Source organism: Microcaecilia unicolor, chromosome 1, assembly GCF_901765095.1.
Source record: "Microcaecilia unicolor chromosome 1, aMicUni1.1, whole genome shotgun sequence".
NCBI classification, from domain to species: Eukaryota; Metazoa; Chordata; class Amphibia; order Gymnophiona; family Siphonopidae; genus Microcaecilia; species Microcaecilia unicolor.
Window position 1 is genome coordinate 509,480,957 of NC_044031.1, and position 15,173 is coordinate 509,496,129.

The following is a 15,173-nucleotide window of genomic DNA, read 5'->3' on the forward strand; positions in this document are numbered from 1 at the left end:
TACAGTACCATCTTTAATTATACCTGTTTTCTGTCTGTATCATGACAGCAACAAGAGTATCTACTTTGAACATTTGTAGAATAAAAATGGCTTCCTTTTTGGTCATTTGGCAGTACTTTATATAGTCCATCTCTGGCTCATCTCTCAGCAATGGGGAAGGAAAAAAATACAGACATTGGAATTTACACATGCCCCCAGGCACGAATAAATGCCTGCTTTAAGGGGCAAGTGTCAGTGTCAAATTCTGGCCTCCCACAGATCAACCCCTTCTGACATTGATTCCTCAATCACACCTGCCAGGCTTCTATTCCCTGCCCCATGCCCCCAACACATCCAAGTCTCAAACAGTAGTCCAAGCTAAAGGCTGCTATAAATATGGCAACTGATTTTTTTGTGAGGAAAGTAAACAAAAACAAGAGAAGCAGGAAGCCTATATGGTTCTCCAAACAAGTAGCTGAAACAATAAGAGCAAAAGAGGCTTTGTTCAAGAAATACAAAAGAACGCAACGAGAGGATCACGGAAAAGATTATCGGATTAAACTGAAAGAAGCAAAGAGGGAAATACAGCTAGCGAAAGCGCAAGTGGAAGAAAAAATGGCTAAAGATGTAAAGAGAGGTGACAAGACTTTTTTCAGATATATTGGAGAAAGGAGAAGAGATAGGAATGGAATTGCGAGACTGAAAGATAATGAGAATGGCTATGTGGAGTGTGATGAAGATAAAGCGAACGTGCTAAACAATTATTTCTCTTTGGTGTTCACGGAGAAAAATCCTGGAGAAGGACCGCGGTTGGCTGCCGAGGGAACATCTGGGCATGGAGTGGATACTGTGCTGTTTATGAAAGAAAGAGTTTATAAACAGCTGGAGAATCTGAAGGTGGACAAAGCTATGGGGCTGGATGGGATACATCCCAGGATACTGAAGGAGCTCAGAGAGGTCCTGGCAGGACCTCTTAAAGATTTATTTAGTAGATCTTTAGAGACGGGAGAGGTTCTGCGAGATTGGAGACGAGCGGATGTGGGCCCTCTTCAGAAAAGTGGAGACAGTGAAGAAGTGGGAAACTACAGACCGGTACGTCTCATGTCGGTGGTAGGAAACATAATGGAGTCGCTGCTGAAAGAAAGGATATTTAACTTTCTAGAAACCGACGGGTTACAGGACCCGAGGCAACATGGCTTTACCAAAGGAAAATCCTGCCAAACGAAGGCGAGGGGCAGGCGCAAGGACTGCGAGAAGAGGGCAGCCAACGCAGGTCGGGCTGCCACTGACAGAGAGGGAGGGAGGTGCAGGGGTCTGGAACTCCAAAGACACAGGGGTCATGGAAGTGGGAGGAGAGCGGGGTGGGCCTGGAACTCGGAGGAGGGGGGGGCGATTCTCCGTCGATTGAATCCTCACCTCCTCCGTTCCTTTAGTGGCTGGTGCTGGTTTCGTTTTCCTCTCATTGATCCGCCGTCTGACGTCATCACGTTCTGATGCGATGGGTGACCAATGGGAATTGTGTTACGAACCCAGGCATCCAGACACAGAACGTTGGAGATGCAAATTATTATGTAGGATTTGTTTATTCTTTATTTTATTTATTTATTTTGTGGAGATTTGCTAAAGAGAGCAGGAGAGCTTATCTGCACATTTCTGTGGACAAAATAGATCGAAAGGCAGCATGGGAACCCCCGCACAGTCTCAGGTCAGAAAAGACTTCTGTGAGCTAAAGGAGGGCTCCTACACACATGCTGTTTGGATGATATCACCATGGAGTGTGCCTGCATCCCCCTGCTTGTCTGCGGAGAAACATAATTACCCTTTTGTAATTACTTGTAGCACCTTGTCATAAGGCCTTTTGAACTAGATTTACAGTACCTTTGTACAAGAATTATTCAATAAGATTATGCACTATAGTAAAGCTTTGTGAAGAAACGTTTTTCATATTTTTACTGCGTGTTTTGGGCGCATGCTGAAAAATGGATCTGCGTGCGCCCAAAACACATGCCTACACTACCGCAGGCCATTTTTCAGTGCACGTTAGTAAAAGGACCCCCTAAGACAATGATATCAGTGATATTGGTCTGCTTCTCTTGAGGAGTTGTAATATTTGATAGTATGGTCATTATGAGTTGTAAATAGGGGGCCTAAGCAGTCAGCTATATTTGTTCAGAAGAAAATCCATGACATACACTAGCTAGCATACTTGAAAGTTTCTAATATAGCTTACAACAATATCTTTTATTATATCTCTATAGATGAGTTGTCCAACAAAATGAAAATTGGAGGCAGGTATAGAGTTATAGGAATCCCAGCCAGTGTACAAAACAGCTCGCAAAATACAATATGCATGGAAAGCAACAGTATAGACTACTACATTCCTCAAAGTAAGACAGATGTGTTGTAATTTAACATGATTAAAGGAATCCGTAGCTTTGTTAGATATATGTAGATGGAATATTTTTTCATAGTGCATTAATAAGTAAATTCACAACTGTTCTGAATTTTCCTCTCTAGAAGGGCCAAGGTAGTGGTAATATTTTCTGAAAGGGAATGTATACTGTGAAATTGTTGTTTGGTTAATGAACTATCCCCCCAGATTCTGTATAGCACACCTAGAGATCTGTGCCAGATTGTATAACAATGCGTGTAACTTAACAAGTTTAACAAGCTGATAACGGCACTTAAAAGCAATAATGAGCATTAATTGGTACTGATTAGAATTTACATGCACAACTTAAGTATATTCTGTAACGAAGTGCACTGAACTTCTAATGCGTGCAGGCAAAAAGGGGTGTGGTTATGGGTGGGGAAATGAATGTTTCGTGGACGTTCTGAAATTTACATGTGTAGTTATAGAATATGACCCAGTGCGCGTAAATCTACGTGCCGGGATTTACCCCAAGTTTCCATTACTATAAATGAATTTGCGTAGTAGGCACTGAGATATCAATTAAGCGTATTCTATAATCAGCGCCAATTATAGAATATGCTTAGTTGGCACTGATTTCAGGGTCAGTTTTTTAGGCATCATTTATAGAATCTCTATATGTAATTCTAAAGTGATGCAGGACTTAAGAACACCACTGTACATATCTTATAATGAAACTTGTGTTCTTTTCTATAAGTTTTGATTGTGAACCACTTTGCTGTGTTTGTTAGGAAAGCAGGTATATCAGATATAATAAGCCATGTATATCTGATCACACATTTTAGCCTGGTACAGGGCTGCTTTAGGGTTTGTACTATGAAGAGCTTTTTACTTGTGCGCACAGTAGTAGTTATAAAGTTACCCTCATATGGGGCAATTTAGTAACAGGCCACCTAACTTAAGCAGCCAATATGCACATAAGTTATACCAATTTTCAGAGGGAAAGTAGGTGCATCCTTGCCCTTTGAAAATTATCCCACCAAAAATAACAACATACAATTATACTTCTTTAGTATGCATAAAGGTTTTGAGAAATTTTACATGCATACAGTTGTGTGCAAAATTTTAAGCACCCTGTGCTCAATTTTTTTCCCCATGAATTCCTAAGTGTGTAGAAGCTGGCACAACCTCTTCATGGTACAAAATTAAATAACATCTTTTTGCAAAGTTTAATGCCTAATTACTATTTGCATTTTCCAGAATAAGAAAACAATATAGCAGATGTAAAAATTTGGACACCCTTTCATCTAATTAAAGGCCTAACAAATCATTACATGTATATATAGGGAGAGATGCAGAGTATCTGAATATTGGGACTTACTATACATATTAGACCCCAAAATATCAACACTACGAACTAGATTCAGTAAATGACGCCCAAATTTGGGCACTGAAAAAAACGAGCGCTGAGCGCTGCTCCAAGTTGGGCACCATTTATACAATAGCGCTTAGCGCCGGGATCCGCACCCAATTTTGGGCATGAGGATTTACACTAACTTATACCTGGTATAAATCCTTATGCCTAAATTAGGTGTGAATCCCCTGAATTCTGTAATACTATGTGCATCTTTAGTGGCAATAATTACAAGTTGTGCGCAGAAGTGACTAAGCGTATTCTGTAATACAGTGTACCTGACTTCTAACATGCTTAGGCAAAAAGGAGCATGGTTCTGGGTGGGGAAATTGGCATTTCATGGGCGGTCCAAAATTTACATGCCTAGTTGTAGAATATGGCCCAGTGTGCCTTTATCTACACACCGGGATTTACGCCATGTTTTCGTTGACGTGAATGGATGCATGTAGCTTTAGGCACTGGGATATCAACTAAGCATATGGGCCCTGGTATTCAGACCGCGAGAGAAAGCTGAGCTATCTCCCACGGTTGACATTAAACCTGGATATTCAGTGCCGGTCCGTTTCCGGTGACCGGCATTGAAAATCTAGCTAATCTTTGGCAGGTCCAATTTTAACCGGCCACGCTGATATTCAGTGCTGGCCACTTAAAGTAAGACCTGCCAAAGTTATTCCACCTATTATGGTGGCCAAATATGGCTGCCAAACTTGTGCCATACTCACTTTAAAAATCATCCGTCTCTCCAGCACTGAATGTCATCGGATAGCCGCTTAAGTGCTGTTTTAGCGGCCATTTTCCTTTGAATATCGAGTGGATTCTATATACTGCGCCTAAATCTATGCGTCGCTTATAGAAAATGCTTAGGCGGAAATGTTTTCCGCACAGATTTTTTAGGCGCCATATATAGAATTCCCCTCATAGGGGCCGAATATCGTATGTGTAGCCCTGTTCCAGAACACACTCATCCTGCCCTTTTTGTTCTGTGTATATATAAAAATAAATGTATTTGTTCATTTTAGCTCACACATTTTAGTAGTAAGTTACATTGTTACACCAGTTATTTTCCCTGTCCTTGGAGTACGTACAGTCTTATGCTTGTAACCGAAGCAATGAAGGAGTTAAGGGATCCTTTTACTAAGCTGTGGGGAAAAGGGACCTGCAGTAGAGATTGTTTTTCCCACATGCCAGGGCCCTTTTTACCTCAGCGGGTAAAAAGCCCCTATAAAAAAAATGGCCATGCAGTAAGATAACACTTACTGCGTGGCCCTGCGGCAGGGAGCACTTACCACCACCCACTGAGGTGGCAGTAAAGGCTCTCACGGTAGCCCAGCAGTAACTGGGCAGCATGCAGCAATGCCCGATTTACTGCCGGGTTAGTGCTATGCTATTAAAAAAAAAAAACATTTTTCCCAACATGCTGGAAATGGCACACACTCAAGGCGGAACTACCGCCAGTGTCCGCGTTGGGCCAGCAGTAGTTCTGAGTTAGTGTGTGGTAAGCTTACCAACGCTTTTTGAAAGGGATCCTAAGTGACTTGCCCAAGATCACAATAAACAGTGAGATTTGAATCAGGCTTTCCCTGTCATCAGCCCCGTGCTCTAACCATTAGGCTATTCCCCCCCCTAGTGTTAGAGGGGCAATTTTACAACTGAGCACCTCCATTTAGGCACATTGAGGACACGCGATGGGTGTATATTTTATAATGATATCTAAGTGCCCAGATGCCATTATAGAATATTGGCGTAACCTGGTATCAACATGCCTAACATTTTATACATTTGCAGTTACACCAGCAATAGACCTGGTGTAACTTCAGGCATGTAAATGCAGCAGGGACGCATGTAAATTGTTGTAAGTTACATGCGCAAGTGGGAGCCCCACCCATGCTCTAACCTTGTAAACATCCCTCTTGTATTTATGTGCTGTGCAAATTACATCCTTGTAGAATAGTGCCTAGGTGCCCTGCTAGAAATTTTGCGGTAAGTATACACTTGCATGAGTGGCAGTGAAAATTGACACCATAATATAGGAAATAAGAAACAATAGACCTGCAGCTGACCTGATACCTTCATCAAAGACCTGAAACAACCACCTTTAATGGACAAATCTCAGTGTTGGAGGTGGATATTTTTAGCCTTTGATAATGATGTCAGCAGGGTTGATTTGAAATTAATGTTAACAGTCCAGAAAGCCTATTCGGGTAATGAAAATTTCCCTAATGTGGAGTAGTCTGGAAAAAAATAGCCTAGCTGTTGTGTATCCACCCTTTCCCTAGCTGCAACCACCTATTCCTCCCAAAAGGACTTGACAGCACTGCTGGCCAATCAGGGACACCGCACAAGACTAAACTTATACTGCCAACAAAAACTTAATGCCTGCACATGGCACCAAGCCTGCATTAATGTGTTGCTGGACGACACCATATTTCAAAACTCCGTAAGCACTCATAACTGTGCTGTTAAAATAATATTTTTTGGTTAGCAGTTGCAGAGTAAAAAAGTGTTGGTAAGTGTTAAATCTTCAAGGGAGTGTAAGGAGGCCACATGTAATTTGCATATTTTTTTTTTATTTAGACTCCATACTTAGAATTACTAAATTCTATATTAAGCTTATGCTATTAGCCTGCTCTTTTATTATATACTGATATAAGTTCTTGCAATATCATAGAATATTAATTTAACTTCATGTATAGGTTTAGTTAAGAACTGTTTATAAGTTTTTACCTTTTTTTTTTAACCTCAGGTGTATTTTCAATCAGTGACAGATTTAAAAGTTTGCACTCCATGACTCTGAGTTCACCTTGGAAGTTCACAGCCATTCTTATCAATAACTTTGCATCATCAGTTGTTCCACTAGGCACTTATAATACTCTCAAACTCTGTATGCTGTTAAGTCTGGTACAAACATGTGATGAACAGAAGGAAAGCATGGATTATCTGGACCTTTTGGTTGTGACAAGCGATACTTTAATTGTAGACAGGTAAAATGAGACTAGAGTTGTTTTAACAAAATAAATATTACAGAAATAAGACAATATTGAAAGCACTTATTTGATCAGCAATGGGGCTAACCTCATAAGTGCCTTTTTTTTAAATTTCAGGTATTTAAACTAGGGATGTACCGAAAGTTCATATTCGAGCCAATTCGACCAAATAGTGATTTAAATTTGAATACGTTTAATCCAGGGATCTATTGTGCTAAATTGTACTGAAATAAACACTTGATTTCTGATTTCACATTGTTTCTTTTATTATTTATGTTAAAGCTCAGTGCCCATTATTCATATTTGGATGAATAGTAAAATATGCTATTCGGTACAGCTCTAACCCATTTTCCTGACACGGTAGCAGCTAACGAAAACGGAATGCAAAGCTATTATAATGAGCTAATTACTATTATAATGTGCATGCAATGCAATGCAATGCACTACTGTTTCCGACCCCATACACAAAAGCAGTCCCTACCTTTACCATGGAAATTTTAACGGGAGGTCTGGACCTGCCGGTTTTTCATTATCACAAGTAGGAGAAGGGGAGACACAAGGCAGGGAAGATGGAGCAAAAAAAAGTATACCAGCTTACACACAGCTTCTTTATGTGTATGAAAACCGTGCCATGTTTCTTTTTCAAATGACATTTTACTGGCAAGAAATTGTGGGGGGGCAGTACTGAATGTAATGCATAAAAGTAATGGTGACTTACCAAAAATACAAGGAAGACAAGGGTCCATCAAAGAAACAGCATTTGTGGGGAAACGGGCTTGGTTCCACCCCCAGCTATTCCTGCTGCTTCCTTCTATTGGCTGGCTGACATCCTAGAACGCCCATCTCCCTGAAGATGAACTCTCATTGGCAGGCTGCTGTCCCAACTCCTCCTTCCTACAGGGCTTCCCTGATGACATCACTTTAGAGCACTTGTTTGACAGGTCTGGGCTGTCAAAAGCCCAAACCTGTCAAACAGCCTGCCCCGAGGCCCGAACAACGGGGGCTGGAGGTCTGGTGGGTCTCCAGCCCCCCCCCCCCCCAACCCCCAGAAAACGTGGCTGCCGCTGGCCAAACCCTCTCCCACCCTCCCATCCAGCGACGGGGGGGGGGTGGGGCTGGAGGTCCGGTCGACCTCTGGTCCCCCCCCGATGATCCCACCCCCTCCATGTTCAGGGAGGGCTGGAGATCCGGTGGGTCTCCAGCCCCCCCCCCCCAACCCCCAGAAATTGTGAAGTGGCCGTCTCCGGCCAAACGCTCTCCCACCTGCCCACCCATCGACGGGGGTGGGTGGGGGCTGGAGGTCCAGTGGACCTCCAGCCCACCCCAACTCCTCCCCCCCCCCAGCGTTCTCCTTTCAATCCCTGGTGGTCCGTGGTGACAACCCGCCTCCTGGCCCCCCTACCTTTCATTGGAGGAGGGTCGCAGCCTGCCTCCCTCCTCTTCCAATCGACACCGCTGCACAATGGTGGCGCCCAGCCCCGCCCATTGCATCCTGGGATGCACTGGGCGAGGCTACAGACCATGTAAGGGAATCGCTGGGTGGGAGAGCGTTTGGCCAGAGGAGGCCACTTCACAATTTCTGGGGGTTTGGGGGGGGCTGGAGAGCCACCGGACCTCCAGCCCCCCCCCCCCCCCCCGTCACTGGGTGGGAGAGCAAGTGCATGCTGGACAGGGCTCACCGTTCCTCCCCAATGATCCGCAAAGTCTAACACCAGCTCGGAGCTGGCGTTGATTTTGCCGCGGCCAGCGACCCAATCTTTGGCGCGCTGGATGCTGATCATTGGGGATGAATGCGTTAAGCGCTGATTAGCATGCATTTGCAAGTTAATTGCGCTAAGAGCCCTGTTTAGCATGCATTTGCATGCTACTTGCGCTAAGAGCCCTCAAGTGCGTTGTTTCAGGCGCTCGAGGGCTCTGATCATGGGTCGGCAGCAAACTCCGGCACTAGTATGGCGTTAACAGCCTCTAGCGCTGGAGTTTGCTTTTGATCATGAGGGTCCCTGTCTCTCATCCAACCTGCTGCTCCTGTTTCTCACCTTACCCACCCCACCCTTTTCCTGTGAAACTGTCATTGGAATGCTTTGGTGTTTCACTTATACACTGTTATTTATCAACATTTGCTTATTTCTGATCTGAAGAAGAAGAGTTACCTTTGAAAAGTAATCAAAGAATGTATTGTTAGTCCAGTAAAAAAGGTATCATCTTATATTCTTTTCTATGTTTTGTTTTATTTCTATGTATTATCTTGAAAAGTGGACTAACACAGATACCACATCACTGTACCCTTTTAGTGTATAAGACCAGTACCGATTTCAAATCATAAGGGGGGGGGGGGTGGAAAGAGAGGAAGTTCCAGCCATTGCACAATTGCAATATCTCATAGCCAGATTCTGAGTTTATATTTATCGCATTTTAGAGAGAGTTCTTGGCAAGGTGCTGCTGACTATCACTATGATACCTGATCTAGTAGGATATGAAGAGGTTAAAAATGGGGAAAGAAAAGCCAATGACTGGCAATGAAGGCTTATGGTACCAAAGCCCAGTAAAATCTGCTTTTGAATGAACTGGAAGAAAAACAGGAAAAATTTGGGCTAAAAATAAATTATACAGTATAAAAAAAAGATGCAATTTATGTTTGCACTGTTTTCGCTCTTCAAGTGAAAAATCCGTTTCAGATTGCTGACCTAAGATTTGTTTTTTATTTTTTAGACTTTTGAGTTATAGTGTTTGTCTAGTGCCTCGTGGCATTCGCCATCTAACATTTAGTGAACTTTTTGCCATTGTGACTAAAGATGAGCATGGGACTGGAACTGCCAGTATTCAGGCTGGCAGTGCCCTACTTGCTAAAGGTGGAATCTGTTTTATAGGAGAATTGTCTTCATACAAAAAAGATAAACTAGACCTTCTTCAGTCAGGTGAGCATATAGTTCTCAATGTCCTGGCTTTCAAGTAGGCACAGCAGTTAGGAAATATTAGAATATCACTGTAGCAGTTTTAGATTCGATTGGCATTTTAAAATCAGTAGTAATTTATAGTAACAGGTAGGACACAAGAACCTTTATCATTGTCTATTGAGCAGCTGAGACTTAATGGTGTTACTATTGGAATAGAAAGGTGGTAGATTGATAATCCAATCTTTGAGTATTGTCATGGGTTTTAAGAATACCACATTAAGTACTGAATTCTTTGATAATACCTAGGGTAATACACAACACCAACTTAAAAGCTATTGGGCTCATTTTTGAAAGAGAAAGACGCCCATATTTCGACATAAATCGGAAGATGGACGTCCTCCCAGGGTCGTCCAATTCAGTATAATCGAAAGCCGATTTTGGACATTCCCCAACTGCTTTCCGTCGCAGGGATGGCCAAAGTCCATGGGGGCGTGTTGGAGGCGTTGCGAAGGTGGGACTTGGGCATGCCTAACACTTGGACATCCTTGACCCATAATCGAAAGAAACAAGGACATCCCTGACTAACACTTGAACGACTTTACCTGGTCGTGTTTTTCTTACAACCAAGGCACAAAAAGGTGCCCGAAATGACCAAATGACCACCGGAGAGAATTCCCCAGTGGTCACTAACCCCTTCTCACCCTCAAATTTCTTTCAAAATATTAACGGCCTCTATGCCAGCCTCAGATGTCATACTCGGGTTCATGACAGCAGTATGCAGGTCCCTGGAGCAGTTTTAGTGGGTACTGCAGTGCACTTCAGGCAGGTGGACCCAGGCCCATACCCCCCCCCCCTACCTATTATGTTTGTGGAGGAAACAGTGAGCCCTCCAAAACCCACTGTACCCACATCTAGGTACCCCCTTCACCTGTAAGGGCTATGGTAGTGGTGTACAGTTGTGGGTTTGGGGGACTCAGCACACAAGGTAAGGGAGCTATGTACCTGGGAACAATTTATGAAGTCCACTGCAGTGCCCCCTAGGGTGCCCAGTTGGTGTCCTGGCATGTCAGGGGGACCAGTGCACTAGAAATGCTGGCTCCTCTTTTCTGTTTCAGGCTGTTAAAATTTAGAATCATCTTCCACAGCAACTTAAAACTGTGCCTTCCTGTACTCTCTCACAAAAACCTGAAATCATTTTTTATTCTCTAAATATTACATAGTGTAATCCTACTTTGTTTTCATTATTGTACTTCTCAACATACTGTGTTGACTCTTTTTTGTTTTAAGCTACTCAGAAGCAGTGAGAAATTGGCAAGGTATATGTACTCAGAATAGAATAGAACATCTAAGTGATGATTTATAAACAGGAATCCCTATTAAACTAGGCCCTCAAAAATTTTGAAATAGATTATTACAAAACTTTACTGTACAACTCCCCTAGATATAACAAGGTTAGTGTTTCTGTTTATATTGTTTTGCTACTAAAGTTTGAATGTTTCTCAAGTGAAAAACTGTGAAATGTTAATTTTTGAACAAAGAACATACTCATGTTGAATTTTTTTCTACTAAACAGTCATTGTTCTGACTTAGTTTTAGATAGCAGGAGCATTACAGTGTTTATTCCTGGAAAGAAGTATGGAGAAGATGTAGATCAGCAGATTACGTTTCCAGTTCAGTGCAGTTTCTGGTCTTTTGTTGCTGTGGATTCTTCTTCAACAAGACATGGGCAAAAAGATACTCCCCTCATTGGTCAAATGGTAAAATATACTGTTGTTCTTGAAATACTAATTGTGCTACAATAGTAATATAAATAATTTTCACACAGGTGATATAGGACTAGATTCTCTAAATGGCACCCAAATTTGGGCACTGATAAAAATGAATGCTATGCTGGTGTAAATCCTGGCGCCTAAATTAGGCTTTGGATCTGCCATATTCTATAACACTGCACGCAATTTCTAGGAATGCCCCTGATCTGCCCATGCCCCTCCCATGGCCACACTCTTTTCTCAGATCCACGTGAAAAATTTACACGTGCATCTCTATAGAATCCTGACTAGGCAGATGGAAGCATAAATTTTAATTGTTGATAATTAGCACCAATATTTAGCTCCCAATTAGCACTAATTAGCTCATTATAAAGTTAATTTGTGCTTGCAAATTGGGTGCATGCCCAAATTTGCACACACAATTTTGAGCGCCATATATAGAACTTGGGAGATAATATTTACCTTTATTCCTCCTCCTATACCACCCCAAGACTTAGATTGATTTTGAGTACGATCACTTAATTAATTTTTCTCTTCAAGAAAATCTTTGACAGGTCCATTAATAATATTTCATATCAGCTTGTGACAGCATGAGCAGGTATGGGGTAAGGAACCTTCAGAAACACAGCCAGGCAAGGGCTTTACAGTGAACCAAACAAGTTTTTAAATGCTGTGGTTCAAAAACAAAAACACGTATCAACCTGTTTCTTTCAGAGGCTGTTAGCTCAGGAGTATACATAAAGTACTTGGAGTTCAATAGCAAACAAAAGAAAGGGTATTGGTTCCTAGCAGACCATAAAAAAAATCACAGTGGGCACAATTAGCAAAGTAAAATGTTTCCTACTTCATGTCTACCTCTCTGGTCCCTCAAACATATGTCTTGTAGGAATACTCTAGAGGTCTGCTTCTTCCTTCTCTGGGCCTCTGTCTTTCCCCAGCTCTGGGCTTTTGTTTTCCCTGGCTGAACCACAATCTGTTGACTGAGCTTTCCAGGACTGGGCCTCTTAATGTAGCCATGTGAGGGAGCATGCTTAAGAAGAACCTTTATCTTCCTATATACTCTGTCATATACATTCTTTCTCAGCTTAACTGTCCCCATTTGAGCACCTGATTCAGTAGGAGCTACCTCACAAGAGAGAGAGAGTTCACATTCTCATGCTCCTTTCCTCCCCAATGCCACATATTGAATGAGAAATGCTGTAGGCTCAGGAACCACTACACGATTCAGCCATTAGGTTCCTTATGTCTGGCCAGCCTCTTGAGTGACTAATGGTCTGTGACCTGAGTGAACCATCTCCCCAGCAGGTAATACTGGATTGCCTCCAAATCCCATTTTATGGCTAGTCTCTAATTTTCAATCACCGCATAATTCTCACAGGGAAGCAAAGTCTGACTGAAGGAGGCTATTGGGTCTTTGCCCCATCTACTTCTTGGGCCTGGACTCTGGACTACACATAGGCCCACCTTTGAAGCATCAGTATGGGCAATGAATGGCTGGTTAAAGTTGTGATTAATCAAGTCTGGCTTAGAGCATAGGGCTTTTTTCTGAGAGAAGAGGACATTACTCTGGGTAAGTGAATGTTATTTTGCTCTGTACTTTGGTTTTTGGGGATAAAAGAGAAATTGTAGGTTTATTGATAAAGACAGTTTGAAGTTAGAAAAGCAAACTTTATTAACTAGTTTTCGCAGTGTAAAACCCTTTTCCCCATAGTTTTAAACTTGAACTTTCTGCCTAAGGTAGAAACTTACTGTCACAGCCTACAGCATAAACAGATAGCCTCCAGAATGCACAGCAGGGCCTAGTTCAGTCGTCTTACCCACCCATCCTCCCCAAACCCCACCCCTAGCACATCTCATTTATAGTCTTTATTCTAATTAGGATAACAATAGGGGAGTTTTCATTACAGAGTTTTAATTACATTTCATTGCTTTCTGAGAAGCAAACACTAAATAATTCACACAATATACCATATAGTCTACTTATATTAGTCTGATATCCCTAGTACCTTAAGTTTTAATTAAGTAAACAACACAATAATACTAAGATGCAGACAGCAGTCCAGCAGCGAGAGGGGTATTGTCCGGTCTTTTGCACGGAGTGTCACGTGTATGATTATTTCCTAGTTGGTAAGAGGTTATATGTATGTGCTCGATGCAAAGAGCTCTTAGCTGTCAGAGAATGAGTCAGTTCTCTTGAGGCTAGAGTAGCAGACTTGGAGGAGCTGAGGGAGACAGAGAGGTATATAGAGGAGGCCTACAGGGACTTTGTAGAGAAGTTCCACCTCTAGTCTAGAGGTGCCTGTGCTGCCTTAGAGGAGACAGGTCTCCTAAAAGGAGAACATCACCTTAGTGAAGTAGGAAGTAATTCTATAGCCCGGACCTGCCCACCAGGGGATGCAATAGCCTTTCGCACCAAGGATATGTTTCCAGGTGCTTCTGTGCAGGAGGGAAGGGTTACAACAACTGTTGTAATTGATGATTCGATCATTAGGCATGTAGATAGTTGGGTGGCTGGTAGACATGAGGATTGCCTGGTCATATGCTTGCCTGGTGCAAAGGTGGGAAACCTCATGCGGCACCTAGATAAGATTTTAGATAGTGCTGGGGAGGAGTCAGCTGTCTTCATAGGCGTAGTTTGACTGTTTCATTTGGGGGGGCAAAAAATGGGCGGAGCATATTAGCATATCATTTGCATATATACATATGCAAATGAATATGCTAATATGGAGGAAGGAAATGAAATTTACAGGCAAAATATCACAGATGCACATTTCAAAAAGCTGACACATTTCAATTAATAAATTATGAATAAAATAAACTTTTATTTACCTTTGTTGTCTGATCATGTAGTTTTTCTATTCGCTTTGATCCCAGTGTCTTCTGTTTTATGCAGTGTCTTCTTTCCAGTAGGCTTCCCTCTGCTCCCCACCCTCCCAGTCCCATCCATCTCTTGCTCCTTCCCTCTGCTCCCCACCCCTCCCAGTCCCATCCATCTTCTGTTCCTTCCCTCTGCTCACCATCCCTCCGTCCCATCCATCTCTTGCTCCTTCCCTCTGCTGTGCCTGACCTCTCCAAATCCCATCCATCTCCTGGTCCATCCCTCTGCTCCCCACCCCTCCCAGTCCCATCCATCTCTTGCTCCTTCCCTCTGCTCCCCACCCCTCCCAGTCCCAACCATCTCTTGCTCCTTCCCGCTGCTCCCCACCCCTCCCAGTCCCATCCATCTCCTGCTCCTTCCCTCTGCTCACCTCCTTTCCCAGTCCAATCCCATTCCTGGTCCTTCCCTCTGCTCCCCCCCCACCCCTCCCAGTCCCATCCATCTCTTGCTCCTTCCCACCCCTCCCAGTCCCATCCATCTCCTGCTCCTTCCCACTGCTTCCCACCCTCCCAGTCCCATCCATCTCCTGCTCCTTCCCACCCTCCCAGTCCCATCCATCTCCTGCTCCTTCCCACTGCTTCCCACCCTCCCAGTCCCATCCATCTCTTGCTCCTTCCCTCTGCTCCCCACCCCTCCCAGTCCCAACCATCTCTTGCTCCTTCCCGCTGCTCCCCACCCCTCCCAGTCCCATCCATCTCCTGCTCCTTCCCTCTGCTCACCTCCTTTCCCAGTCCAATCCAATTCCTGGTCCTTCCCTCTGCTCCCCACCCACCCCTCCCAGTCCCATCCATCTCTCGCTCCTTCCCCCCCCTCCCAGTCCCATCCATCTCCTGCTCCTTCCCACTGCTTCCCACCCTCCCAGTCCCATCCATCTCCTGCTCCTT

General features: G+C 43.4%; 1 protein-coding gene across 1 annotated transcript in view; it reads left to right on the top strand.

Annotated features, from left to right (window-relative positions):
- The window catches only part of MCMDC2 (minichromosome maintenance domain containing 2), an 83,712-nt gene that overhangs the window by 36,193 nt on the left and 32,346 nt on the right, over positions 1 to 15,173 (top strand). Inside the window, exons 7-10 of the mRNA XM_030190162.1 lie at positions 2,238 to 2,366; positions 6,508 to 6,745; positions 9,458 to 9,663; positions 11,233 to 11,399. Of these exons, the coding sequence (XP_030046022.1) occupies positions 2,238 to 2,366; positions 6,508 to 6,745; positions 9,458 to 9,663; positions 11,233 to 11,399 (740 nt within the window). The remainder of the gene's footprint in view (positions 1 to 2,237; positions 2,367 to 6,507; positions 6,746 to 9,457; positions 9,664 to 11,232; positions 11,400 to 15,173) is intronic.